This window comes from Tetrao urogallus (genome assembly GCF_951394365.1).
Source record: "Tetrao urogallus genome assembly, chromosome: 3".
Taxonomy (NCBI): Eukaryota; Metazoa; Chordata; class Aves; order Galliformes; family Phasianidae; genus Tetrao; species Tetrao urogallus.
The window spans coordinates 16917198-16944943 of NC_136815.1; the positions used below are offsets into that span (position 1 = coordinate 16917198).

Below are 27746 nucleotides of genomic sequence, written 5' to 3' on the forward strand. Positions count from 1 at the left end.
ATGGAGGGCGCCGCGCACTGCTCGCTGGAGACCAAGCGCCTGCTCCTGGACCCCAAGTTCGAGGGCTACAAGCTGTCCCTGGAGCCGCTGGCCTGCTACCAGCTGGAGCTGGACGCGGGTGAGGAGCGGGGCCGGTGATTTGGGGCGCTTCCGTGGCTAGACCCGATTTCTCGTTGCGGTTGAGCAGCGGCGCCTTCCTGCCGCACGAAGAGCCGAGCGGCGGCACGGCGCCACGCTGCAGGGGACTGCCCGCCGAGCCGGGATCAGTGCGTGTGTGCAGCCGGCCTTCGGGTCGGGCATGCGCGGTTGGACCGCGGCGGCGGCCGGGGCGGTTCGGTGCGTGCTGTCTGGAATTAGACGTGTGTTAGAATTAGAGGCATACGCATGAAATTAATGCCTCACACGATCCCCTGCATAAAAGCCCTTTGTCTTCCTTTGCTCGTAGTTCAGACGTGGATGCTCAGACTGTTCATGGCCTTGCTTTCTCTGCTGTGCAGTATCAGCATGTGAGTTGCTGAGCTGTTAGTGCGATGATTCACTCAGTTCTCATTTCACCCAGAAGAACACTGACAGAATCACATGGGGTGCACGCCTAACTCCGTGCCCCGTAAGCTCTCTCAGCGTTGTGGCTTTGTTGGTGTGTGATGCGCAGGTCAGATGTAAGGTGCATGAAGTAGCCTTTTTTATAAGAGCACAGTGTAGTATGCAGCTCGGGCAGGCTGGTCTCTGTATTCACTGAACGATACACCCGACTTCTGGGCTACCTGCTATGTGTTGCTGCAGATTTGTGTTCAGTACATTGTTTTAATAGCAGGGCAGAAAGGTACACTGTGTGTGAGTTGTGTCTTAAAGGATGAGTGAGTGAAGATGAGGTGATACCATTGTATACTGGGGAGTGTAATGAGTGTAACATTTTATTATGTAGTGTAACATTGCCCTTTGTCACGATGTTGTTCTTACTGTGATGTTTTGTGTGTAAGGTGATCAAGGATGCTTTGTGGTTCTCAGATATGTGTACTACATACCTATTTTAAATTGATGAGGACTCAATATTTTTGTTGAAGAGTTTGAATTATGGAGCTTCTAATGCCTCTAGTCCATTCATGTATTTGGCATAACAGTTACAGTAACCCTTGTGGTATAAATTTGGTGTATATCTGTGCTCTTTTCTTGGTCGTCTTACTATAACCTGGAGATCCAGACTTGTCTTCAGTCCTTACTTGCCAGTCCGACTAAATATAAATACCAAATTGCTTATTCTGTTCTCTGCTTTTGTATATATGCACTTATTTTTCTGTTTTGTTTTTCTTTTGATTACTAATGTGAAATATAAACCAAACTAAGCCCTCAGTCAGTCTTCTAGATGACTTTTTTTGCTGTGTTTCAACCTGTCTTTGGACCATACTGATGGCTCACTCTCTGCTGTTTTTCTGCTTACTTCAGGGCACTTTCCTTTTAGTGCAGAGATGGTCTGTACCTGAACTTTGTGTTTTCTGCTATCAATGGTCTGCATTTACGTTAGATTGATGGCTTGCTTCCATACTTTGACTTGCATCTTGGGCAGAAGTTATGGGTTGAGCTACCTGTAAAACCAAATGAGATAAAAATTGACGCATGAAAATGATGCAGATCTACATTATTGGAAAAGGAGAATGTGCAGCTGCTGGACACCTTATGCTGGCTGTCACACTCATGTGGACTACAGCAGCCTTCATTTTCTGACTGCTATACAAAGCTTAGTATTCAGTGCTAATTTGTCTGCAACTGTCAAACTGTGGTTGCCATGAATTTGCTAGTCAAATGTGCAACTGAAGCAGAAAGAAATTTCTAATAGCTTTCTATTTATTTATTGGATCTGATAGTGGAGAACAAGTTCATAGTGAATATCTTAAATTATAATGGTGGAAAAGAATGGTGAAATTCTGTTATTATACACTCCCTTTTAGATGCTGTAATTAGCTTGTTCTTTGCCCATTTGTTGCTTGGTTGCTCCCCATTCTGTCCCAATTCTCCTGAACTTCCACAAACATTTTTCTGATCTCTCATCCTGGTACTTCAACTTGTGATGAGTCCCACGGTATTACTGCTTTAGTACCCAGCTCTTCACCCTAAACGTTGTATGTATTTCTCCTTCTTTTCTTTAGTTTTTCTCCTTATTTTCCTTAGTTCCTGATATTTAGGTTTAGGTCTTAGGCCTTATATAACTGTTCTTGTGTTGTACTTTAATTTCTCGAGAAGGAAAAAAATGATGTATAGGTATATAACTACATTAATGAAGATGGTTCCTACAGCAGGCACAAGTCAGCTTACAAGCTGTTTTAACAGTGATGTTCTCACAAATGCCTCACCAGTTTTTGGGTATTGTTTGATTTTTAGGTTCATTTGAGTGTGCAGTAGATGCCATGTATGTTCATATCTGTATTAGTAATTTGATCCAGCGAAAATACTTCATGAAATGGTATCTGAAAGGAAAGCATGCTTGTTTTCAGCAAGCTGTGTGCTTATTAGAAGTAAACTTCTGCATTCAGTCTATTAACACCTGCTACAGTATGCTAAGAAAGTCTTGTACTTTTGGTTAGCAACAAAATGATGCTGCCATTAACAGTGAAAACATGCTTGCTTGGAGAAAACTGATTCCGAGATAAAAGGATCTGTGTGTGCTGACCACTGGTACTAGAGAATGAATTCATGGACTGTGTTTCGCTAGTAAAGAGTGTACATGAAATACTAAATTCCTTCCACTGGGTGGCATTGCAAAACAAAATATGATGTAAAGGTCCCAAAATAATGTGTTGATAAAATTAGTTTACATATTTTACAGTGTTTTGAAGTCATTGTGATGTGTTCAGTAGAACATATGAAAATGCAGAGTTATTATTTCATGCATTTTCTACTCTTTTTTTTCAAGTTCTACTGATTATAGAATCATAGAACTGCTCAGGTTAGAGAAGACCTTAAAGATCAACAAGTCCAACCACAGCCTAACCATGCTACCCAAACTCTAACAACCCTCTGCTAAATCATGTCCCTGAGCACCGCATCCAAATGTTTTTAAACACATCCAGGGATGGTGACTCAACTACCTCCTTGGGGAGCCTATTCCAGTGCTTAGCAACCCTTTCAGTAAAGAAGTTTTTCCTGCTATCCAACCTAAACTTACCCTGGTGCAACTTGAGGCCATTTCCCCTCATCCTGTCACCTGTCACCAGTGAGAAGAGACCAACCCCGCTCTCGCTGTAAGCACCCTTCAGATATTAGAAGAGAGCAATGCGGTCTCCTCTCGGCCTTCTTTTCCCCAGACTAAGCAGCCCAGTTCCTTCAGTCTCTCCTCATAGGGCATATTGTCCAAGCCCTTCACAAGCCTTGTTGCTCTTCTTTGGATTGCTCCAGCACCTCAATGTCCTTTCTGTACTGAGATGCCCAAAACTGAACATAGAACTCAAGGTGAGGCCTTGAATGCTGAGTACAGGGGCAGGATGACTTCCCTAGTCCTGCTCACCACTCCATTCCTGATACAAGCCAGGGCTTCACTATTCGTTTAAAGTATGAGTCTAACTTTTTAGAGCTTTTTATGCAGAGATTTTTTTTTCAGGGCAGGATAATAATAAGATCTGATTACGCTAGGGATATTTTGTTCCCTTCATTGATTCTTATGAATTGCTTTGTACTTTTCCTTTTGTTTTTAAGTAGATTTGGTATTAGTGAAAATCTTGGCTTAATTAGCTGGGAAATATTTAGAGTCAAATTAATTATTTTTTCAGTCATGGAGCTGGTGACCTACAATTCTAGACAAGTGACATAATTTTGCTAGTCTGAAATACCACACCTCACTGCAGTTGTTGGGTAATAATACTGAAAGCTGGGATTTAGGCCTGTAACTAGCGGTGTTCCTCAGTGGTCTGTGCTGGGTCCGGTCTTGTTCAACATCTTCATCAATGACCTTGATGAGGGGATAATGGCCACCCTCAGCAAGTTTGCTGATGATACGAAGTTGGGAGGATTGGCTGACACGCCTGAAGGCTGTGCTGCCATTCAGCAAGACCTGGACAGGCTGGAGAGCTGGGCAGAAAAAAACCGGATGAGGTTTAACAAAAGCAAGTGTAGTGGGGAGGAATAATTGCATGCACCAGTACAGGTTGGGGGATGACCTGCTGGAGGGGAGCTCTGCGGAAAGGGACCTGGGTGTCCTGGTGGATGACAGGTTGGCCATGAGCCAGCAGTGTGCCCTTGTAGCCAAAAAGGCCAATGGCTTACTGGGGTGCATTAAAAAGAGTGCGACCAGCAGATGGAGGGAGGTGATCCTCCCCCTCTACTCTGCCCTGGTGAGGCCTCATCTGGAGTACTGCGTCCAGTTCTGGGCTCCCCAGTACAAAAAAGACAAGGATCTCTTGGAAAGAGTCCAGCAGAGGGCCACAAAGATGGTGAAGGGCCTGGAGCATCTCTCCTATGAGGAAAGGCTGAGTGAACTGGGTCTGTTCAGCCTTGAGAAGAGAAGACTGAGAGGGAACCAGGTCTATAAATATCTGAGGTGTGGGGGGCAGAATGGCGAGGCCAGACTGTTTTCAGTGGTGAGTGGAGACAGGACAAGGGGAAACGGCTGGAAACTGCAGCATAGGAAGTTCCGCACAAATGTGCGCAAGAACTTCTTTACAGTGAGGTGACGGAGCACTGGCACAGGCTGCCCAGGGAGGTGGTGGAGTCTCCTTCTCTGGAGATGTTCAAGACCTGCCTGGATGCCTACCTGTGCGACCTGCTGTAGGGAACCTGCTTTGGCAGGGGGTTTGGACTCAATGATCTCTGGAGGTCCCTTCCAACCCCTACAATTCTGTGATTCTGTGATTCTGTGATTCTGTGATTCTGTGATTCTGTGATTCTGTGATTCTGTGATTCTGTGATTCTGTGATTTAATTTATATATACATTCCTTCTCTTTGCTGGTATGGCAGAGTATGAATTAATGTTCTTTGGTTTCTGTAGTGCAAATTTGTTTATGAGAAACTGGAATAAGACTGTGTATTATTCTGTAGGAGAAGCTGTCATAAATTGCTGCTTGTTAGTTGAACTCAAAAAGTTGGAGCTATTGAATTAGTCTGTTCTAGATTCAGTTCCTTTTTTAAAAACAAGCAAAAAAACTTTTATGTGAATAAGATGATTTTCTCATTAAGTATTTCTCTTTTTTTCTTCTCATTTTATTAGCTTCTGTTTTGCCAAATAGAACCCTTAATTAATTTTTCACATTTTTTCCAAGGACCATCAAGAAAGCTTGAACTGGGAAGGCTGCAGAAAGGAAGGAATGTAACTCCATCATAGTGTAAAATCTTCTATAACTGTCTGAGCGCAAGATATGTGAAGCAGATGGCATTTGTGCACAGATTTTACTTGATCACAGAATGAGCCTCAATTAATCTAATGATTTATTGGCAGAAATATGTATACACAGGATACATTCTGTAAGCTGTTGATAACCATATTTGAAGTGTTACGTGGAAATCCAGTACACATTTGTTTGCTTTCCAGATTTAAAATCACATATGGTATAGTTTCTGACTTCTACTTATGAAGAGTTAATTGCATAATTCATCTTAAGAGATTTGGATCTCTTTTTACCAACTCCTATTATGCAGGGCTTGTCAGAATAACCAGCTGGAAAACTCAAGGACAGGGACTTTGTTCATGCTTTTTCATTCTTTATAGAGTTTATAATCCTACAGCTAAGCCATGGTGTATTGTTCCAAAAAAATTTCTTGGAAAGTTCTGAATTGCTTTAGGAAGCAGCCAGTTTTAACTGTTTTCAATATTTATATATATTTTAGTTAAAATTCTACTAGCAGCAATGTGCCTGGGGGGAGGGAAGGGTAGAAGACAAAATAAGACAAACTTAGCTTTTCTGTGTTGAAAACACTTCCATGTTTCAGCATGTGAATTGTAGTTCCTGACTATAAGTATACCTGCCTATGCAGAAAGGAAATGAGATGTACTTGATTTCACTGGAAATCTTGGATTATATTTGTTTTTGTCTTTAATTGTTTGCAGAACATTCACATTGCCTTTCATCTTGTTAGGAAAATATCTGTGGTAAAGACTGGTTGTCCAAACAGTTTTAAAACACATTTTCATAACACAACTTTTTAATTTCTTTTACAATGTAATTTACTGTAAAATATTCTAATTAGTTAAAGTAGAAACTGGAGTGGGTAGCATCTTTCACATTATGGCAGGTATATTTTCTTAACTCTTTTTTTTTTTTTAACATTGTAGCTTTTTTCTTCTAGACTTGTCTTAGGAAAGAGTAATTATTAATTGCAGAGATGCTGAAATCTCTCCACTGTGATGAATATGAATAATGAGTTGAGTTGAGTGGAATTAATGCTCTTGGTTTGCAAACATCAACAATGATTAGGAGACTAATTGCTAATTATGCCATCATTTTACAAACATTTTATACAGTATGACTGGAATATTTATTCTTAATTAATCAGACAGTTGTCTTGCATAGTTTTCTATGACCCCTGTTAGTAGCCAGTGTCTCTAATGGGATCAGTTTTGAGCCCATAGTGATTATGCGATTGGTGATATGTGTTGTGATAGCTATTCAGTGGCACTCATTGTTTTGGAAAATGAACTACAGTTTGAAGTAATCATTGCAATAAGTAGAATGAAATACTGCTTCTTGAGTAGGTTTTAAATATATGCTAAAGAAAGGTGTAAGGAGTCCAAGGTGAGGACTTCTGGATAGAGTTCTGAATGGTTCCAGTGAACACGGTGTGAAGATTACTTTGCTGTGTTTCTGAGCAGAAAAAGAAAAATCTGGAAGTTGTAAAAGTGGTAATTAAAATAACTAATATGGCCTTAAAATCACAGAATTGTTTCAGTTGGAAGGGAGGCTTAAAGTCATCTAGTTCAACTCCCGTGCAATGAACAGGGGCACCTATAGCTCAGAGCCACATCCAGCCAATGTCTTCTAGGTCAGGGCATCCACCGTCTCTCTGGGCAACCTCTTTCAGTGCTCACCAGCCTTACTGTAAAAGATTTCTCTCTTATATCCAAAAACCTTCTTCCTTATATCCTTCTCATTGCTTTGTTAATCTCCCTTTACTGTGGGTCTGAAGCTTACTCATCATGGGCAGACAGTTTACTTGTAAGTTTCTGAAGGATTTTTCTTGTTATGTCAAGTTTGAAATAAACTTCTTTCAGAGAAACTATGGGTCCTGGGATGTCTGTAGTGGAGACTGAGTAGTGGCAGTCTGTTGGAGACCATTTTAGAAGGGATACGCTAGATCTTTGCCACTGTCTTCACTTGAACTTGGAGATTTTCTGTATTTTGAGATGTTGAAACTACTCAGTCTCTGAATAGATGTGGAGAAGGAAGAAGGAATTGCAGCTAATTTAAATAACTTGCTTAGTTTTATGCAGATAATTCCAGCTAAGATTACTGCTAGCTGTGGAGAAGTTTTCAGTTTGCTCTAGTGGGTGGCTGTAAGTAGCACGCTGCCTATCCTGAAGAAGGTACTATTATTAGTGAACAGCCGTTCTTTGCAGACTCCTTCAGATAGAGAAAACTTGCATTGAAATTTGATGGTATCTTGGAGATTGCTGTAGATTTCTTCAGCATCATTGTAGGTGCTAGGAACATACTTTTTCAGTAATGACCATGCACTAATTATGTTTAATAGTGTCTTAATTGTTTGCTTTGCAGTTGCTGATAGCATGATTCAGAGTTCAAGATTATGAAATTCACATAGTTAGAAGGTATTTCTTTTGTCCATTGTTTGCTTAGACTTATGGTTGAGCAGAATTATTTTGTTTTCTTTAGTACAGTGTATGTATCAGGAATGTTTTGTAGTCTTTACAAGTAAGCTTAAAAGTAGATTTTACAAGGTTCTTGCTTTGTGTTTTCATTTTTGTGAGGGCATTTAATAAAGTAGAGAGACCTCAACAGATGTTGGGAAGAGTCAGTGTAGGTGACTGTAAATGGTAATGGTGATTACGTTACTGCGGTGAGTGATTGTGGTGCCCTTCAGTGTGCAGGGCCTGCTTTCCAAGTTCATAGTGATACTGTTTGTTGTTTGACTACATATGCATAATATGTTTTCCTTCAAATAAACTAGGCCTACGGGCTATAGATGGATGAATTATTTTAAAATTATTAATTTAAGCGTTAACTTATTAAATTATATATTCAGAAATATTGTTCAAATAATTTCTCTCTCTTTTCATCTTCCAGCTGTAGCAGAAGTGAAACTTCGTGATGATCAATATACCCTTGACCACATGCGTGCTTTTGGCATGTACAATTATCTTCACCTTGACTCCTGGTACCAGGATAATGTTTACTACATTGACCAATTTGGAAGGGTTATGAACTTGTCAGTGACGCTGGTAAGCAGAAACTTATTTTTAGAATAACTGAATTTGAATAGGTGCGGATTGATAAAGTAGAAAACAGATCAAGGAGATTCCAGATGCAAAACTGGAAGGGAAGCTACTGCCAGGAGGAGAGGTAGACTGACAAAAATGGGGTTTGCTAGTGGGGATGAAAAGATTTTAAATGAAAATTTCTGAAATTTTTCATTAATAGTAGTTTACTAGTATTGCACTGTATTAATACTACGTGTTATTCCTTCATGGGGAGGGTAAACATATGGTCTCAAGCTGAAGAAAAGAGCAGGTACTTCTTATGCAATTGCCAGAGTTTTCTCAGCTATTTTGTTTGATGTTTGCTAATTTGAAAATCCAATAATTGTAGATAGAAGGAGAGAAAAGCTATGTGATTTAGAATTATAAATGAAAGCACATGTAGACCAATAGTGTAATCTGTGTATGGCTGGATGGAGGCAAAAAGCACTTGTGTCCCTGGGCAAATTTGAAATAGAGAATAAGCTAGACCAAGTCAGAAAAACATGGCAGTTCTCTGCTTTTATACTGATAACATTGACTGTCTTACACAGTCAGTTTTTTTGAGGCACTTGAATGCCTAAGTGCCCTGATTCCACTGCAGAGCCATTCTTTCTTTTCGAGCTGAGAAAACATGGTTGCATGGATACTGTCTTTCTGATATATGCAGTTGTAGTCCTTGCTTGTTAAGGAACAGAAGACTTATCCGTGGCAATTTTACAGCTATCACAATGTCTTCTTAGCTGAATTTGTAATTTAGAATAAGATTAATTCACTGATGATTTTGACTTGTACCCTATTGAGTAATAAAGGTGTACTCACAGTTTTTTACCAATAAGTATGTTTTTTTTTGTTGTTGTTTTCATGATGATTTGACTCAATCCTTCTGAATCAAATACATCTTCATCTATCAAGAATGAAAAGTAATCCAGAATTGTATATTAGCTAATTTGAATAACAGTACTTCATTTATAACCAGTTACTAGTCTCCCTGAAGTCTTTCAAGGCAAGGCTGGATCAAGCCCTGGGCAACCTGATGTAGCTGTGTTGTCCCTGATCATTGCAGGGGAATCAATTTAGATGGCCCTCGAAGGTCCCTTCTAGCTCTAAGGATTCCATGATTCTATGATTCTATTAGAATTCTATGTTGAGAAAGGTAATGACATGTAGATGCTTCCCAAGATAGTTCTATCACTAACTGATTCAAGGCAGCTGTTAGATTTTTATTTTCAAGAGAAAAATTTTCAAGAAAGTTAAATTTTGTTGATGCATTATCATGCTACCAGAATGTCAAGTAAATGGCTGCCATGTTGTGTCCTAATCTGCAGTACAGTGCTGTTTTGCAGAATAAATGTCTTTGCACACATATAAAAAGGAATTTCTGTTCAGAAACATTAACAAAGCTTCTCTTCTCAAAAGTGCCTGTGCATATATTAGTGAAATCTATGTTATAAATAATGTTGTTTTAATTAAGTACAGTTTACAAGTTAACAGAAGGCACTATTGTACTGAACTCTCTTTAGCTGATGATGAAGCAGGTTAATATGCTTATCCCAAATCCAAACTGAAAGATGTTTGTTTTTTTTAACAAGTAACTTCAAATAGTTCTGATACCTATTTTTCCTGCAAGTTTGATTTTTGTTTGGAGGTATGTTGCAGTTATACTTAAATGACAAATTCACCTTGCAACTTTGGTGTTTAAGAAGATATCATCTGTTAATGTTATGTTGTGATGCCCAAAACTACACTCAGTGGTTGAGGTGAGGTCACACCATCACAGAGCAGAATGGAACAATCCCTTCTCTTGCCTGGCTGGCAGTGCTGGGCACAATGCACCCCAGGGCATGGTTGGTCCTTTTGGCTGCCAGGGCACACTGCTGACTTGTATTCAACTTCAGTCAACCAGAACTCCCCAATCCCTTGCCATTGGGCTGCTCTCCTGCTTCTCATTCCCCAGCCTGTACAAAGTCAGGTTTGCCCTCTTCCAGGCGCAGAATCTGGCACTTGCCCTTGTTCAGCTTCATTCAGTTGATGATTGCCCAGCTTTCTAATTTGTCAGCAGCTCTCTGCAAGGCCTGTTTACTCTCAAGTGTCAACAGTTCCTCCCATTTTATCTGCAGACTCAATACTAGTGAGCATCAAAAGGAAGGTTATTGTAAGGGCATTTTCTTTCTTTCCTTTTAGGTGGGAGGCTTTGTGATATGAAGATTTTTTTTAATTAAAGTTTCCAGAATTGTTGACTCCTGTCACTCCTCTTTAGTGTTGATAAATCTAATGTGGGCTTTAGAAGATTAAGTGATTGACAGTTGATAGTTTTTTAAAACAAAATTAATTCCATAACTAATTGAAGCTTACTGTTATGATTCACTTGAAGGCTGTCAGAAGTGTGGTCTTCTGTAGTGTTGCATAGCATATCCCTGTAATTCATAGTTCTGGGCCTGAAGCTTTTTCTTTCCACAATTTGCATTCTTCATTCCTGTTCACAGTAGTCATACAACTTGTTACAGTGGAATGCTTTTATTTCAGAAGGTACTGCCTTTCAGTAAAACCTTAAGAAATTCTAGTAGAAGATGAGAATGTCGAAAGTGCTTGAGTGTGGAGTGTTTTTTCTTTCTTTGTTTATAATTCTTTCGTTCTCCCTTCCTGAATGTGTTCTAAATTAGGTGAATAATTGAAGGGTTGCAGCAATGCAACTGAATCTACAGAGTGATCCTGAATGCTACTAGTAATTATAAATCTAATTTTCATCTTTTCTATTGCAGATTTCTGAATTGCCCTTGTGCCTTTTCGTAGGGAACAGTAATCTCTAATACAAATTCAAGTAGGCCCAAAAGACAATCAGGCTGTTTGTCATCTGATCTTTTTTACTGATGCTTATTAACATGGTACTTACCCAAATCCAATTTATCTTGCCTAACTTTGAACATGTTCTAGCTGCATATCTGATTTTAATAACATTTGGAAAATATGATAGATTTGAAATTGTCTCTAATATGATAGTCTCAAAAAAAAAAAAAAGGATATGTCATGCTTGCATGCACAAATGTGCTCTTTCTGTGTTACATATATGTGAACAAGTTGAATAAGAAAGAGGGCTGAAGTTTGTTTTAGTTTAGAAGCCCTTGTAAATGCACTTTTTGAGTACAATTCTATGGCTTTTATTTCACTTCAGGTCTCCATTGGTTCTTATTGGGAGTAAAATTGTGTGAGGTGAATGATAAATTATACAGGAATGTTAGCAGAAAAGAAGTAAAAGTTTTTTAAATGCAAAATGTAAATTAGTACTGTGAATTTAAAGGAAAAAAAAAAAAAAAGGTGTTGAAATACCAATTATAAAATACTTATGTTTTCAGTAAACAGATTGAATATTAAAATTCTACCACCTTTTCCTCATATGTGGAAGTGATGCTTGCCTACCTATGTTTTTCCCAATAGGCTCAATTACGTGAACTGGTGAATTGCTGTTGAGCTTTGTTGTTCATTTTTCTGCAATGGTGAATTTGATTAGAACTTTATGGTAATGGTAGTGGGAGCACGGTTGGACTAGATGATCTTGTAGGTCCCTTCCAACCTTGTGATTCTGTGATTCATAAAGTGACTCTGCTTATAGGACACTGCTCTGCAAAAGCCAAGAGAAGTTTTCAGGCTACCTACAGATTTGACAGCTTACGATGATCGCCTTTGTGCCTCAATATACTTCTCGTCTTCCACATGGGTTACCATTTCTGATGGAACAGGAAGACTATATTTAATTAAGTCAGGCAAACGTGGAAACAGTGCATCGGAAAAGTGGGAGGTAAGTCTTAAAATAACACGCTAAAGAATTGTACATTTACCAAATAATTATTTCTCCTGCATTTAATATGAGAATCGCACCCATATAATGTTATTAAAAAAATTAAGCTTTCAATCTTAACTCTGTGGCATTGATAAAGTATTGTGTCCAGGCATAAAGATCATGTGAATTATTTATGTGAAAAAAAAATCTGTAAAATTCAAATGGTTGAATGGAAACAGCCTTTTGACTGAAAAAGAATCTGTCTAAACAGATTCGCTAAGCAGAGCGAGTGTTTCTAAATAGGTGACTCCACACCTGTCAAGCTGAACTTCTTATGAGAACCATTTTCTCTTTCCCTTCTCTATTTTTATGGGTCAGCCTAGGTTTTCCTTCCACTATCACTTATTGTTAATTATTTTCTCTGACCTGTGGAGTAATAAATATTTTTTAAAATGCCTGAAATTATTGTCAATCAAGCTAAAGCTAATTTTCGTTTTAAGTTAGGGAGCTTCTAGATTGCTTGTGCTGATGTAATTGCACTTGAAATGTTCAACATTTAATTTATCCTGTCTTAAAAGTGTGTTCACAGTGACTAGAATAAAATTTAAAGAAAACTGATGATTAAAAAGCTTTTATAATTAACCCCGAAGGCTTTATGCAGAGTAGGTATAATCTAAATTGTAATATTTCCACATCTCTGGGAGAGAAAATTTTCATGCTGTACACTTAGCTCTGGAAAATTATTGGTGTTTGGTATTTTTTATTTAACTTGGTGGTTGTAACATTTCTCATTATTAAATAGTTTACAAAATCATTTATTTTAAACCATCTTGAGCTTCAGCTACTATAAGTTTTGGTCTATTATTTCTCTTCATTTCTGAAAGATGAATTTGATATTAAATTACCACGTTTTTCATGCAACTTTTTAATTAGAGGACAGTTTTCTACGCAGTCAAGGAGTTTTTAATATTGGCAGGAAGTCAAGTGTATACCTGAAGTGGAGGATTTCAGCATGGTGGAGTAGCTCCTTCCCCTGTACAGTTTGAGAGTTCAGTCAAAAAGAAGCTGGTTATCCTGTGCTTCAATGCAGACATTTTTGTAGAGTTTTGTGCTTTATCTAATGGAGCATTTCAATCATTCTATAATATAGACAATAATAAAAATACTGCAGAACACTTTCTTGATAGCCAGGGGAGGAAGTACCAGAAATACATAGAATAGTTCTGTTAGAAGAGAGCTTCAGGGAACATCTAGTCTAACTCCATTAGCACTTCAGAGCTAACCAAAAGTTGATGTGATTTGTGGTGAGCAAATTTTGGTTGTTTAATGTTCATTGAAGCCTTTCACTAATTTTTGAGTCTTTTAACTTTAACTGACTAACCTTTTACCACCATTTTGTCTTCCAGATTGTGTTTAATGAAGAACTAGGCAGTCCATTTATTATAGTACACAGTGTTTCATATGTAAAATCTGATAAACATTCAGTAGCTGTGCTGCTGCTTAGGGTAGAAAAAGATGAGTTGGACACAAAAGGAAGTGGATTTCATATTACTTTGGAATGGGTTACATTTGTGGAGATGAACAAAGCGGGTGAGTGTTCTAAATTTGTGTTATTGGTGGGTAAAGGAAAAAAAAACTTAAACCTAACAAAACCAAAAAAACACTGCAAAAGAAAAACAACTATTATGTTTTCATTCATTGTTTTAAATGTTGATTGTTCCTCAATTTCTGATGTTTGCATCCCAACAAAACTGTCATCAGATTTTAAATTCATTTTGAGTTCAAGTTCTCACTTGTAGAGCTACAGTGTGACAAACATTTGGAAGACAGGAAGGGATAAACTTCTGCATGTGTGTAGTTAAGGTAATTAGAAAACAAGCTAAGAACACTACTTTGTGACATTATGAGATGAAATTCCCATTTAGCTCTGTCTAGTAAAATCTAAGTTCAAAACTATTTCTAATTAATATCTTGTGTACTTTTCAAAATGTTGTATGAGTGGTTAATAGTACAGTGTAGACTTACTTGATTTGGTCATCTGTCTAATCTGAGGTCATCTGTTGATGCAGGTTCCCCAGCTGCCTGGAGTCCAGTAACCATATAGATGAAATCTTGCTCTGCCTTGGATTAGAATGGCTATATCTATTCTACTAATAGCTCCTTGCTTACACTTTTTAGAGCAGAGGAGGGGACTTTAACTGAACCAGAACTGAACAAGGACCAGAATTACACTGTAGACTGGTTCTTGTTCCTTACTCTTTTTCTAAACTAACTTTTAGCATGTAAGATAACTTTTTAAGGGCACCCAAATTATACCTGGTTTATCCATTATTGTCTGTATTGTACTGTGACATTGATATTTCTGTAAACTTATCACTGAGGTGAACCCAGACACTGGAATACTAGAGTGGTGCAGAAGAATTTTTTCCATTATGATCTGGTCTTGTCTAAAGTCTCTACTAATAAATTCCCAGTATTGTTTTTTTTCTTTCTCTTTTTCAAGTAAAGCTGTAGTCACAAGAACAGCAAATTCTTTCAAGGAAGAGGTGAAGGATATATGTGAAAAATCAAACCTTTAATATTAGAGATAATATTATTACGTGTCAGAATTTGGTCATATTGTTAGTTAATTGCTAAAAATCCATTTGTACAATCTGTTGTTACAGACAGTTGATCAAATACTGAGGGCTCTGAGTCCAGTTAGGTTTTAATTAAAGAACAACAAGCTCTAGAACCTATGACTTTACCTATGTTTTAAATCATCGGTATTCATGTTTGGGAGCACACTCCTTGATGCCAATAGCTGACAACTAGAATCTCCTCAGCTTTTATAAAACACAGGCCTTCAAAAGTGAAGGCAGGCATTTTCTGTTAAGGGTGAAGTGTTATCCAGAAGCTGTGTTGTTGGTTCTCGAGCTCTTATATCAGCTCTAAAAATATTTGGAAGGCCTTTTTCTACAGAGGCTGCGAGTACATTTGTTAATTGATGAGCTACCTGTAATTAAAGAAGACATCATAAGAAAAAAGGACAATGTTAAATTAATTTTAGGAACTACATATATCCTAAAGTCACTGAAAAAGAGATTTCCTTTTAAAGTACTGTTATCTAACTTGTAGGATTGCTTAGCGTTTTTAAGTGTAATGAGGTTCTTGTACAAGAATTTCATCCCCTAGAAAAATATACTGCTCAATTTTTTTTTCTTCACGTTATAGATGAACATAGGTATGAAATCTACAAAAGGAGAATTTTACAGGGGAAATCGGTCCCCCATTATGCATCAATAGAGCCAAGTGGAGACGGTCTAATGATTATATCCTACAAACCATTCAAGTTTGTACAAGAAAAGGAAGAAATTTTAGAAGAAAATGACGATAAGAAAACAACAAATGAAAAGAAAGGTAAACCTTATTTGACAGTTTATGATAGATTGCTCTCTGTTCTGGCTAAGAAAAGAGCTTGTTTGGAAATCCTAGTAAATGTTAGTCTTAATATCTGCCTGAAATGTTTTTTTTTTTCTTGATCCATTTATTTATTTATTTATTTATTTTATGGACAGATGGACTTTAATGCGTTTGTCTTCTTCCTGGAAAGTTATATTGTGCATAAGCCTAGGTGGGAAACAGTTGACAAAGGAGGCACATAAAGAATTTCTTTGACCCAAGGATAAAGGCATTTTGCCAAGAGACTGTACTGATTATTTGCTAATAGTTGAGTTGCTTAGACAAAAGTTAGGCTGCCTAAATTCAAGCATCTAGCTGAAGTACTCAAATGAAGAAATCAGTTTTCGTAGATAAAACAAGGGGATGACACCCAAACAGTTGAGAGTGAAGCTCCCGCAAGGAGTTGTTCAGCAGTTTAGAAAAAAATAACTGACATCAACAAAAGACTACTTTTCTTCTGTTAAACCAGAGCAAAATGAACAAACTTAAATTTTAATCCTAAATGTCACTCAGCTCTGTAATATGGATATCTGTGTTGCTGCACTATTTCCAATTTGATTTTTGTTTCTGATTATGAGAGGTTGATTACTGAACCTATTTTAACTGGATAATACTAGCACAATACCAGCTCCAAACAGAGTTCACTTAATGCGTATGGGTGCACATATGTTGTTTCCCAACTCAGGAAGGCCATCTGTGATGCGTGGAGCTGCGATATCTTAAGAGATCTTATGATGGCACAGAAATGTAATGTCAGAGAAAGTAGTGAAACCTGAACTTCGATTTCAGGAGGAAGTCTAATTCCTCTTTAAGAAAGAGTTTGTCTTTTCAGAAACCTAGTGTAGGCTATCGTTTCAGTTGCACGGTTCTATAGAACTGCAAGCAAAACAGATACCAAATAATGAAACGAAATGCACTGGCAGTAGAACTCTGATTTTTAGAAGAGCTTACAACAGTATACGAACTGTTAAGGTGGTTATGTTACTCATTGTCATTTTGGCTTTTCCCTTTGTTCTTTTGTGTTCTGCCTTGTACGTGCTTTATTGCTGATCAGGTAATCTAGAAGGTAGTGCAAAGGAAAAAAAAAAAAAGTCGAGGACATTTGGTTTGGTCTCATTCTTTTTTCTTATTAATTAAGACCAGATACAGTCTGCATCAAATGTAAGAATTTTAAGGACTGTCACATCTCATCTTAACAGTTTCTGTGAATCGTATTTGTATCATTTGTGACTATTCTACTTCAGACAGGAAACTCATGGTGACAGGTGTAAGAGCACTGCCAGAGCTTCAGCTGCTGACATGATCAACCAAATATTGAACTGTGACAATGTGGAGAACTTCTAAAGCATTTCAGAAAATGAGTCCATCCAAGCTTTATTTCTCCTCTAAATCTCAGGGAAATTTTAAAAGAAAATGAATACACTTGTAGTTATGTTTTCTGTGGGTATATTTTCACTACTCAATCATGCTGTCACAGCCTTCTTTATGGAACAGAATAATTTCAGTTGGAAAGCACCTACAAAAATCTCCAAGTCCAACTGTCAGGAGTACTTTGGGGCCAGTCCAAAGTTAAAAAGTATTAAGAGCATTACTGAAATGCTTCCTAAATATGGGCAGCCACGGGGCAGCAGCCACCTCTCTAGGAAGCCTGTTCCCATGTCTCACTACCCTCTCAGTAAAAACTTTTTCCTAATTCTTAGTGCAGCTTTGAGGCACTCCCATCTGTCCCGACACGAGATGAGCACCTCTCACTTGCCATTCTCAGGAAGTTGTAGAGAGCAGTGAGGTGACCCCTCAACCTTCTTTTTTTCTCCAGGCTTAACAAACTCAGCGTCCTCATCCACTCCTGATTGAACACGTCCTCTAGCCTTTAACCACCTTTTTTGCTCTCCTGTTTAAGTATTTCTCATAGAAAGGCAGTTTTTCTAGAAGTTTAATAATTAAGATAGGCATCAGGCAGATTGTAGACCCAGAAGCAAAATTCAGTTATTACCTCTTGGCAGGCAATTCTATTTCATCTTTGTCAAGTGAGGCAAATGAAGACTGTTTGGTCTTTTAAAACCATTTCTGTTTAATAGTCAGTGTGACTTCTGGCAAAATAGATGAGGGAAAAATGTTCATGTTTCTGAATAGCTTATATCCCTGAGAATGGAGTAGCTTGTCATAACTATCACAGTACTGGTGTCTCTTTGAGTTATTGATCACTAATGCTTCAGTGTACTGAAATACACTTTAGATATCAATTTCATAAGGCCGCAATAACTGTAGAGTAATATCTAATGTCCATTTGATAACTCCATCAACATATTTGAGTACAGACATTAACAGCAGTTGTTTTCTAGATAAGTGACACAAATTAACTTGATTGTTTAAAAAGAAGTTTCTGTCTAATAATCAGGATGTATTTTAAGAAAATTGTTTGCAATAGGAGTTAATCTCCATTCTTTCCCAAGTCTCAGTTCTGTCTCATCCAGCGTTACATGCTGTAGAATCTAGGACAGTTTTAATGTAGATGGTATTTTGCTGTGTGTTTTCAATTGTAGATCCTCTCTATTACTGGCAACAGACTGAAGATGATCTGACAATAACAGTCCATATTCCTCAGGACATCACTAAGGATGACATAAAAGTACACTTTTCCCCTGACAACATATGTGTTACATTGAAAGACCAGCCTGCTTTGATGGAAGGAAAATTATATTCATCTGTGGACCATGAAAGCTGCACTTGGATAATTAAAGAGAACAAAAGGTGTTGTATATGATTTTAAGGTTTACTATTGCTAGGAATTGATTTCAAAGTGTATATCATATCTGGCTTCTGGGCCTCCTGGGAATTGAGTTATTTATTGCTAGACACTGAGCTTGTCCTTTCAGGCATTTACCTCCTCTGCTGAAAATTGCTCACTGGCTTCTGCAGTTCTGTCTCAGTTCTGTTCCTTTAGCTCGTTATGAAAGTAATTCCTTCTTATAGTTACTTATTTACGAAGTTACATGACAAGCTGTTTTATACAGTGACATAGAACAGCCTTTTCAAACTAAAAAAATCTATTAAAAAAAAGTTGTATGTATAACTGTCTTCCATATTGTCTTGGTATCAAAGCAGGAAATTCAAGGCTTTCCACAAGCACGAGTGTGTTTTATTTGTTTTATTTGGCTTTGAGAAATCACTTGTCCTTCTTCTGGGTTTGTCTGCATTTTTGTTTTTAATGAATATTTTCAGTTAATATAGTTTATTTTTTATAAGGTGAATTCTAATTGTTTCTGTTGTACAGCTTTCTGTAACAATTCAGTTCTCAAATCTACATTCAGAGTTTTTTTTTTGACTGCCATATGAAAGAGATTCATGTATTACTTGTTGCTTCTGTTTGCATTTTAGCTTGGAAATTTTTCTAATTAAGAAAAATGAGGGACCACGATGGCCAGAGCTAATAGTTGGTGACACAAAAGGGGAATTCATTATGGATTCTTCCCAGTGCGCTGAAATAAGTGAGTCTCTGATGCATCTGACTTCTGAAGTAATGGTAAGAAGTTAAAAATAAAACATTTAACATACTTGCATATTTGTGTATTATTTTTTTCTTGATATCCAAGTGATGTAGCTCTTCAGTTCATTTACTGTTCAGAATCCTAGACTACATTCAATTTTGTCTGAGATTGTTAACAAACTAATGGCACTGGAGTTACGACTGTGTTCTGAACTGTAATATGGTCACAGGGGACTGAATTTAGCATACATAATAGTGTCTCTGCACCAAAATATAGAAGTCTGATTAAACTGAAAAACAGATTTTGTTCCCACCACTTGTTATGGGCCAATTTAAAAGCAGTTAATTGAAGTAATTTTTAAGGATGTCTGTTTATTGTTTGTCAGTAGATTAGCAGCAATTTTATGCTGTCTTTCTAGAGATGCTGTGCTTGCCTTACGTTGACAGAGTGTAAATGACATGCTTTGCTAAGTTTTTGCTTTTTGTAAAGGCATGACTCATGAACTTTCTGGCATGTGGTTATAGAGAAAATCTTTACTTAAAATATATTTTTTAACTGCTGTTTGTTTAATACTTAACATTTTGGTTTAATTAAGAATTGGCATTTCATCTAAAACTTGTGATCTGTGACTCTCAGGATCTTGATTTAATACTTTTGGATTACTACTTTTTTGAAGAAGGCTGGAAAATTAAAGTAAATGCTGTTTAGTGTTTAAATTGATTTCACTCCTTTCTCACATGCTATTTGTGGGCAAAATACTGTAGTGTATCTTCTGAACTTCAAATTTTTGCTTTTGCAACCTGTTTTAAGATGATTTTTGTTGCAACTTTTCAGCTTGTGTGCAGTAATTATCACATTAGAAAACAAAAATAATAAAAACCCTGGGAAGTTTTTGTTTAAAGTAAATGTTCAGTATTTAGTTTCAGTGAAATTTGTGGGTTTTTTTATATATATATATACTAAAAGCATGGATTCTTTTCAGTCATCTGAAGTGTTTATGACAATGCTGTTTACCTGAAAGCTTCTTTTCTAAAGCTTCCTGATAAGAACAATAAATCATAATGTTTGGCAGAGGAGAGTTGAACCCCAGCGTTTATCCTGCTCTGTTTTAAGTCTTGCACATATATGATACCTTTCATGTTTTCTGTCATTTAAGGAATTTTCTTTGTCATTTCTTCCTGTCAGTTTTCTTTAAACTTAGGTTGTCAAAGTATTCAAATGCAAGGAAACAAACACACAAAAATAACCCCTGTGCTGAGCTCCTTTTACTTTGTGTACTGACTCAAAATGAAAGTTCTTACTAATCAACTGAATGGATGCAGAAATGACCACATGAATTCAAGAGCTCTATGTCAGATGCACTGAGCATTAGTGCCCTGTCTAGTCTTTCTTTGTACATTGTTTGGCCTCAACTTCCAGACTATACTAGCTGCCAAAATGGCGTCATTTTTCTTGTTCGAGAAGCAACATTAATTCATAATTAATAAGAAAGTGTTTATTTGTGTCCTCTGTTAAATATATATATACAGAGAGAGAGAGACTCAGATACTAAGTACGCTTACATGAACTTTTCTTTCAGAATCCAGATCCTGAAAAGGAAAATCCACCTTGTAATGCACAAGAATTAGAAGAATGTGATGCTTTTCTTGAAGATGGCGCAAGTTTGTGCAGATTTGATGGCAATACCTTGAAGGTTACTCACGTAGTAAGTGCTGCAAATTATTACTGAAATACTTTAAAATATTCATTTTCTGATATGAAAGGTGAATTCTTTTATCAGAACAAATCCTTGAAATCACATATATGATGGCTGAAACACACCACCCACTGTCTCACTGTGCTCACATCCACTGTTTGGTCTCCATAAATCATAGAATCATAGAATCACCAAGGTTGGAAAAGACCTAAAAGATCATCCAGTCCAACCGTTCACCTATTCCCAATAGCTCCCACTAAACCATGTCCCTCAACACAACATCCAGTCTTTCCTTGAACACCCCCAGGCTTGGTGACTCCACCACCTCCCTGGGCAGTCCATTCCAGTGCCTGACCACCCTTTCTGAAAAGTAATACTTCCTAATGTCCAGGATGCTCAGCTAGCTTTGATTAATGCCACTGGGTTCCATTTTTCCTGTGTGGAGGAATTCAGAGATACACCTTTGCTTAATACCCATTTCCATGTCAGACACCATTTTGTCAGACTGCCCCTCTGCTTCCATCTGTCACGCAGCAACAACATGTAAGGGGATATTGGTGGGAAGGTTCAGGCTCTACTGCCATACCACCAGCATTTGCTTATAACATCGTGCACTGACACTGTAAAGTAGGAAGCATTACTTTCAATTTTGATATATGAAGGAAGCTGCTATTACTGTGATTTTAGATATGTATATATATTTTCACAAACAAGCTGATTGAAAAAGCAAAGTTATGCCAAAATAATGATAAAACAGAGTCCTTTTCAGGAGCGTAGAATTCTTGCTCGTTCCATACCTCGTATTTTTCTCAGTAACTTTTCATATAGCCTACTAGAAAGTTGCATTTTTTTGCTAAGTTACTACCTTACTGTAGTTCAGTTAGAACTTGATCTGGTCTGTTGCTGAAAGGAAGAAACAAAATAGTTATCTGAGAACACTGCAAGTTAAGTTGAGTTTTTTTCCATTTGTTTTTTCAAGATGCCTCTACTAAGCTTTTTCCAAGATGTCTCTAAGCACTGGTGTTGCTCATCACTACCTTGTGTCATTTAAAGTATGTTTAGAACAACATCCTCTGGTGTACAGAAAAAGTCGTGGGTACAGAATAAGATTCTGAATCTAACTTCACTTTTCTTCATAAAACTCTAGAAAAATTGTTGAGGATACATCTTACAGACTGTGGTTTTAAGTAACCTTCCTCAATTTCTACATCTGAAAAGATGTGTGCTCGCTACTTTATGAGATAGTAGAAAGTTTGACACACCAGTACTACGCAGACTTTTTATTTTCACATGCAAAATTAGTTATTGCAGCAAGCTCAATATCCTTAAAAACTATTATTACTCTTTCATACTCTTCTATATGTTTCATTTGTTAATTAATAAAATTAGTAATGTTGAATGCAAAGTATGTCTTTATTGATAATCTGTTTCTGTACATGTAAGAGAATATTTTGGAATTTAGGCTGGGAAGTCAGAGTATTGTAGTATTCAGCCTGTACATCTGTTTTCCAAATCTGCTTTTTGATAAGCAGGTGTCCTTAAGGGTTATTTGCGTCACAGAGAAGGAATTTTTGCTTCCTCATTTGTCCACTAATTGTAGTATTTAGTTTGAAGGTAGCTGATAGGTAGCTGTGCTTGTCTTGCCTTTCTTACAATCATTCCTTGTGAATATAAGTGCTTATTGAATGTTTTTGTCAATCTAGATATGTTTGATGAATGAGGTGCTGATCTGAAATTTAGTAACTGTTTGATTGTGAGCAAATAGAAAACTATTGACATTTCTTAATTTTAGTATTCTAATTCTTTTTCCCTTTTTCCAGTCCTAATCAACTTCTTTTTCTTTTTCTTTTTTTCTTTTTTTCTTTCCATTTTTTTTGCATAGAGACACTATTTCCTTCTCTCTTGGCAATGCGGAAAAACAGTAATTAAAGAGAGAATTGAAAGTTATAGGTTAGGGTCCTCCTTCCTAGAAAAGCATTTCTACACAAAACACTCCTGTTTGCTTGCATAATGGACATAATGTTTCCTTAATTGTTATGCCAAGCAACAACTACATGTGTTTGAAGTGTGTTTGCCACCTGTAGTGTATTGGACTGTTGATCAGCATGTGTTCAAACATTTTATCAGCTAGCAAACATTAAGCTGTTGAATAAGTAACTCTGGCAACGCATGTGACAGAATCTGCTATTCATGCTTTGAATCAATATTTTGTTTTTCTTTGTTTTCAGATTAATCTTGGAAGCAATCAGTATCTTTTCTCAGTTGTTGCAGATCCCAAAGAAATGCCTTGTTTCTGCCTGAGACATGATGTTGATGCTCTTCTCTGGCAGCCCCACTCTGATCAGCCACAAAACATGTGGGAACACATTGCAACTTTTAATGCTTTAGGTAGGAAGTTGTCATATGGGTCATACTCTCATGAGACATTCTGTTTGAATGTTCAGTATGGCTTGTGTTGATATTTCACTTAATTAAATATGAAGTAAAAGTTACTGCAATTCTGTCATGTAATAGAATGCTAGCTTAATTTTAGAAAGAGCAGAACATCAGAGGTGTTTGGGGAAAACAAGAGTATTCAGACCGTGCAAGCACTGTACTGCACAGTAATAAAGGAGAGCTCCTTGGATAAATGATGTAGATTTAAGGATTTGTGAAAGCACGGTCAGCACCTTAGACACAGAAATAATCTGGGAAACAGCATCAGTTCATTGATGACACGTCTAGTTTTGTATGTGCTTATGGTAAGTGGTCATTAGAATTTTCCCATGTTGTTGTCTTGGGTGATAAGCCTGAACAATTTGAAATGATTGTTTAGTGTTTATTCATTTACAAGAGTTATGAACATCCAATTATGTTGGTGCTCAGCAGGTTCAAAAGAAACTGAAAGAACTATTTCACATAGGCATCTTTATGCTATGAAACCTTCTGCCATAAAACTTTGTGGATGGGGAAATCATAAATTAAAAAAAAAATAAAATCAATCATGATAGGAAGGATCAATTGAGAGCATAACAGTGCCAGCTCTGGTTCAAGAAGCACCTGAACTTTGAGGTTACAGTGTGTCAGAAACACAGAAAAATGTGACTATGAAGAACCCTCAGTTACTGCTGTATCCTTGCACTCACACTTAGGAATTTTGTTTTAGCCATTGTTGGAAGCAGAAATAATAAGCTTAAAAGCAGAACATATTGAATATGTATAGATAGAAAAGTAATAATTGCTGTATCAGAGAAAGCAAAATAATCTGCCTGGCCGTGTGCTGTACCTATTAAATAATGGAGATAATCAAATTTCGTTAAAATTAATCCAGTGCAGAATTTGTCTGCTGTTGATATTTCACTTCTCTAGGAGTGGTCTTGAGCTGTTCTTTTAATAATGTTGTGAGTGTGCCAATTAGTTCCCTCCATCCCCTAAATGTGTTTTTTTTTACCTCATCACTGTTAGATTGCATCTAAAACTAAAGGGAAGATAAGCTGTTTAATTGGATAATTGGATTTGTTCTGGGTTTTTGCAATGTATTTTTGCAATATATATATGAATGATTTTTTAAAGTACCATGTTATTTTCACTTAAGGCCATATTAAGCTCTAAATATTTTACTTTTGTAACAGAAGAGTTTAACTTCACAGTTTATTCTTTATTTACTTGTTTTGAATTTCATTATACTGGAAAAAATAGATGATAAGGACTAAGGCTTTTTCATAGTATTGCTTGTTTCAAGTTTCTATCTAATTTTAAGTAATGTTCTCACGATGTGTTTCTATTGTTTTGAGTATAATTATATATTTGAGCTTTTTGTACGCATGGTGGTTTTTTTTTATCTTTATCCCTATTTACAGTCATTTTTCTGTATTATATTGAAGTTTACTAACTAGATTACTTTGTACTAAACTAGTTTGCCTCTTATATGCCAAAGATGATGTAAACTATCAGCTTGTTTATCTGCAACCAAGTTTTGAAGTGCTTTGCAAGAGCTAATACTAAAAATGAATATTTTCTATGTTAAAATTCCAAAACTTACATTATTAATTGTAGTGGCCAAAACGATAGTAATGCTCTTTTCTGTTTTAGTTTTTCAATTTTCAGAATTCATTTTTTAATTAGCAATGCAAAGAAGATGAATTATTTGTTTTATTTATTTATTTATTTATTTTCTCAGTCCAAGTTTTAGACAGAAACTTAAGAAGGAACCAAAGGGAAACCTAAAGGATCAAGTATTTTTTTGCTCCAGATATCTGTTCTGTCAACTTTCTCTTGAAAAGGGAGTAAGGTTTGAATAGGCATTTGGCTGATTACAAGTAAATTCTAATCATCTAGTACAGTTTGAAGGAGCAGTGGTTGATCTTGCCCCTTGTTACTGCATTTTATTGAAGGAGCCTGTATGGATCATTTTGAGACAGCTGACCCATCTCAAGTTCTTGTGCGCCCTAAACTGGCTAGATATGTGGGGCAAAGAGTTGAAAAAAGATTACAGTGCAAGCACTGCTTGGCAGTAGACAAACCAGTTGTGTATTACTAAATCTATTTTAGTCAGAAATTCAAAATTTTCTTCATAATTGCCTGTTATTTTTGAAGCTAAGCTTGATTTTGACAGATATTTAAAGTGTTAATGAGGCCACTGTATCACATTTCTTGTTCTGTCTTTCCGATCTGTGCAGGTTATGTTCAAGCATCAAAACAAGACAAGAAGTTCATGGCTTGTGCCCCAGACTACTCCTATGCTGCTCTTTGCGAGTGCTTGCGGCGAATTTTCATCTATCGCCAGCCAACTCCTCTGTCCACAGTTCTCTACAACAGGAAGGAAGGAAGACAAGTAGGACAGGTTGCTAAGCAGCTAGTAACAACTCTGGAAGCCAACGATCCAATCTTAGGCTTTCAGGCTACAAATGAAAGATTATTTGTTCTAACAACAAAAACCTTGTTTTTGATAAAAGTGAATGCTGGAAATTAATTAGTATATTTTGCTGTAGTTTATGTTTATTCATTAAAGAAATGGCCAGGTAAATAATCTGAGGAGTTCAGTACATTTTGCTGAAGTTTAGAATAGAGATACTTTGCAGGGGAAACAGAATTTTTTCATTAGAACTTACAGGTAAGTCAGTGAGAGTTTTTCAGCTTCACTGTTGCTAAACTAAGCTTTTTTGGAGATGAATAAAAATGCCTTGCCTGCTAGCAGCTTTCTAGAGACTGCTGCTTGCATAAGAGAATAGATTTATGCATTTCTTTTTCCAGTGACCACTTGCTGGACTTCTGAAATTTGAGAACTCACTTTGATTTTAACTAATAGTTTTACCTCTGAAAAAAGTCATCAGATAAAGAAAATACAGACTTGTGTTACAAGCATATAGTGTGCAATGTAAGGAATTGTGTTTGATTAAAAAAAAAAAATAATCCAAATTCACATACTGGCCTAAAAATAGCTTAACTCAAGTGGAATAATTTTATTGTATATCCAAATCAATAGTGTAAAATTCTGTGACTTACACATAATAGAATCTATTCACATTTTAAGAGATGCTGAAATAATTACCAGTAAAATTTTCTTGAAACTGAATAGGAGTGAATGCATTCAGCTGCTGGTGTTGATATAATTAAGAATACAGTAAGACTTTGATTCATACCATTCAATGTGTTGTTTTCATTTCAAGATGTACTTAAATGGCTAATTTACAATTAGAAAACAGCTAACAGAAAATGCACCGGAACTGTAACCTGAGATGGGAAAGTCAAAGGTTCAGCTGCTGCCTTAAATACCACCACAAATAATGTCACTTCTTAATTATTCTGTAGCCAGTGCATAAGTCCAGATATGGTATGTGTCCAATGCTATTGTGCACAGACCATGAGGATGCTTTAAAGTTGCTTTTTACCAAACAGGAGTGGATAATTTTGTTGAAAAACTGTTCTTGAATTTTTTTTTCTTATTTTAAAGTGATTGTGTCAATAGAATTAAACCAAAAAGGGTCAGTTTTGACAATTCCACCTCCTTTCCATTTTTTATTCTCATAGTTTACTTACAGCTCTATAGCAAAGGATGTCTAATGAGTAGATTTTGTGCTGTCAAAAAAGCTGCTTTGTTGTGTGGTACCAGAGTACTGAGAAACACAGTGAGTGTCTGGGAGTTTGCATCTGTTAATATTATTTCCGACCTCTGCGAGAATATATTGAGAAGAAAATATCTTCTTTTTTATTACAGACTACCAAGTTCTTGATTTTAATTGTTTTCACTTGCCCATAAACTCTGCAGATTTGTATCAGTGAAATGATTAAATGGTATGGTGGGAAGTTGAGAGGGAGATGAGCAGTTGTCGTGCAGAAGAAAAATAAAAGAAAAACCCTCCAAATTCAGCTTTCTGGGGAGCTTGATTTTTCTCCATTTTATGTCATTGTTATTTTGTATATTCATTTGTGAAAAGTTTTTTGTTATCTGGGTGTGTTAAAATGGATTCCAACTGCAGACCTTCACTTCTCATGCATTTTTGTTTAAACTGTCTTGGAAATACTTGTTAAAAAGCCTCAGTGAATGTATGACTTTTATAACTTTTGTGACTAAATTTCATGTTGAGTAATAATGCCAAACAGACATGGTAGAAATCATGTTGCAGTCCATGCAGCTGATTATTTTCCAGCATAAAATAAGTGCATTGAGATTTATATGAACATTACTTAGTAACCCTAGTATAGATGAGAATTTCAGGTCTTTATGAAATTCCTTCTTGATGTGGCATACATTTCTGGAAACATACTTCTGTTGTCTTCTGGAACACCTGAAGCAAAGTCAAGTAAAATAATCAGCTCTTCACAGATTGTTATAATCTGTAATGACTAAAAATATGCTTCCCCAATGTGTCCATTTCAGGGGATTTCTCATGGAACAACTGAACATGGGGAAAGGTTAATCCCATGTTCCATGTTGCTCGTGTGTTCATGATTATGATGTTCTCAGAAAG

General features: G+C 36.7%; 1 protein-coding gene across 1 annotated transcript; it reads left to right on the forward strand.

Moving 5' to 3' along the window:
- Window positions 1-25747, forward strand: NUDCD1 (NudC domain containing 1; the record flags this gene model as incomplete). Its single annotated transcript, XM_079533316.1, has 10 exons — window positions 1-118; window positions 8224-8378; window positions 12004-12189; window positions 13578-13761; window positions 15385-15570; window positions 18156-18363; window positions 18991-19135; window positions 20680-20805; window positions 23025-23184; window positions 25455-25747. The coding sequence occupies 10 exons, from the start codon at window positions 1-3 to the stop codon at window positions 25745-25747; spliced, it is 1761 nt and encodes a 586-aa protein (XP_079389442.1).
- Window positions 25748-27746: the final 1999 nt, after the last annotated feature.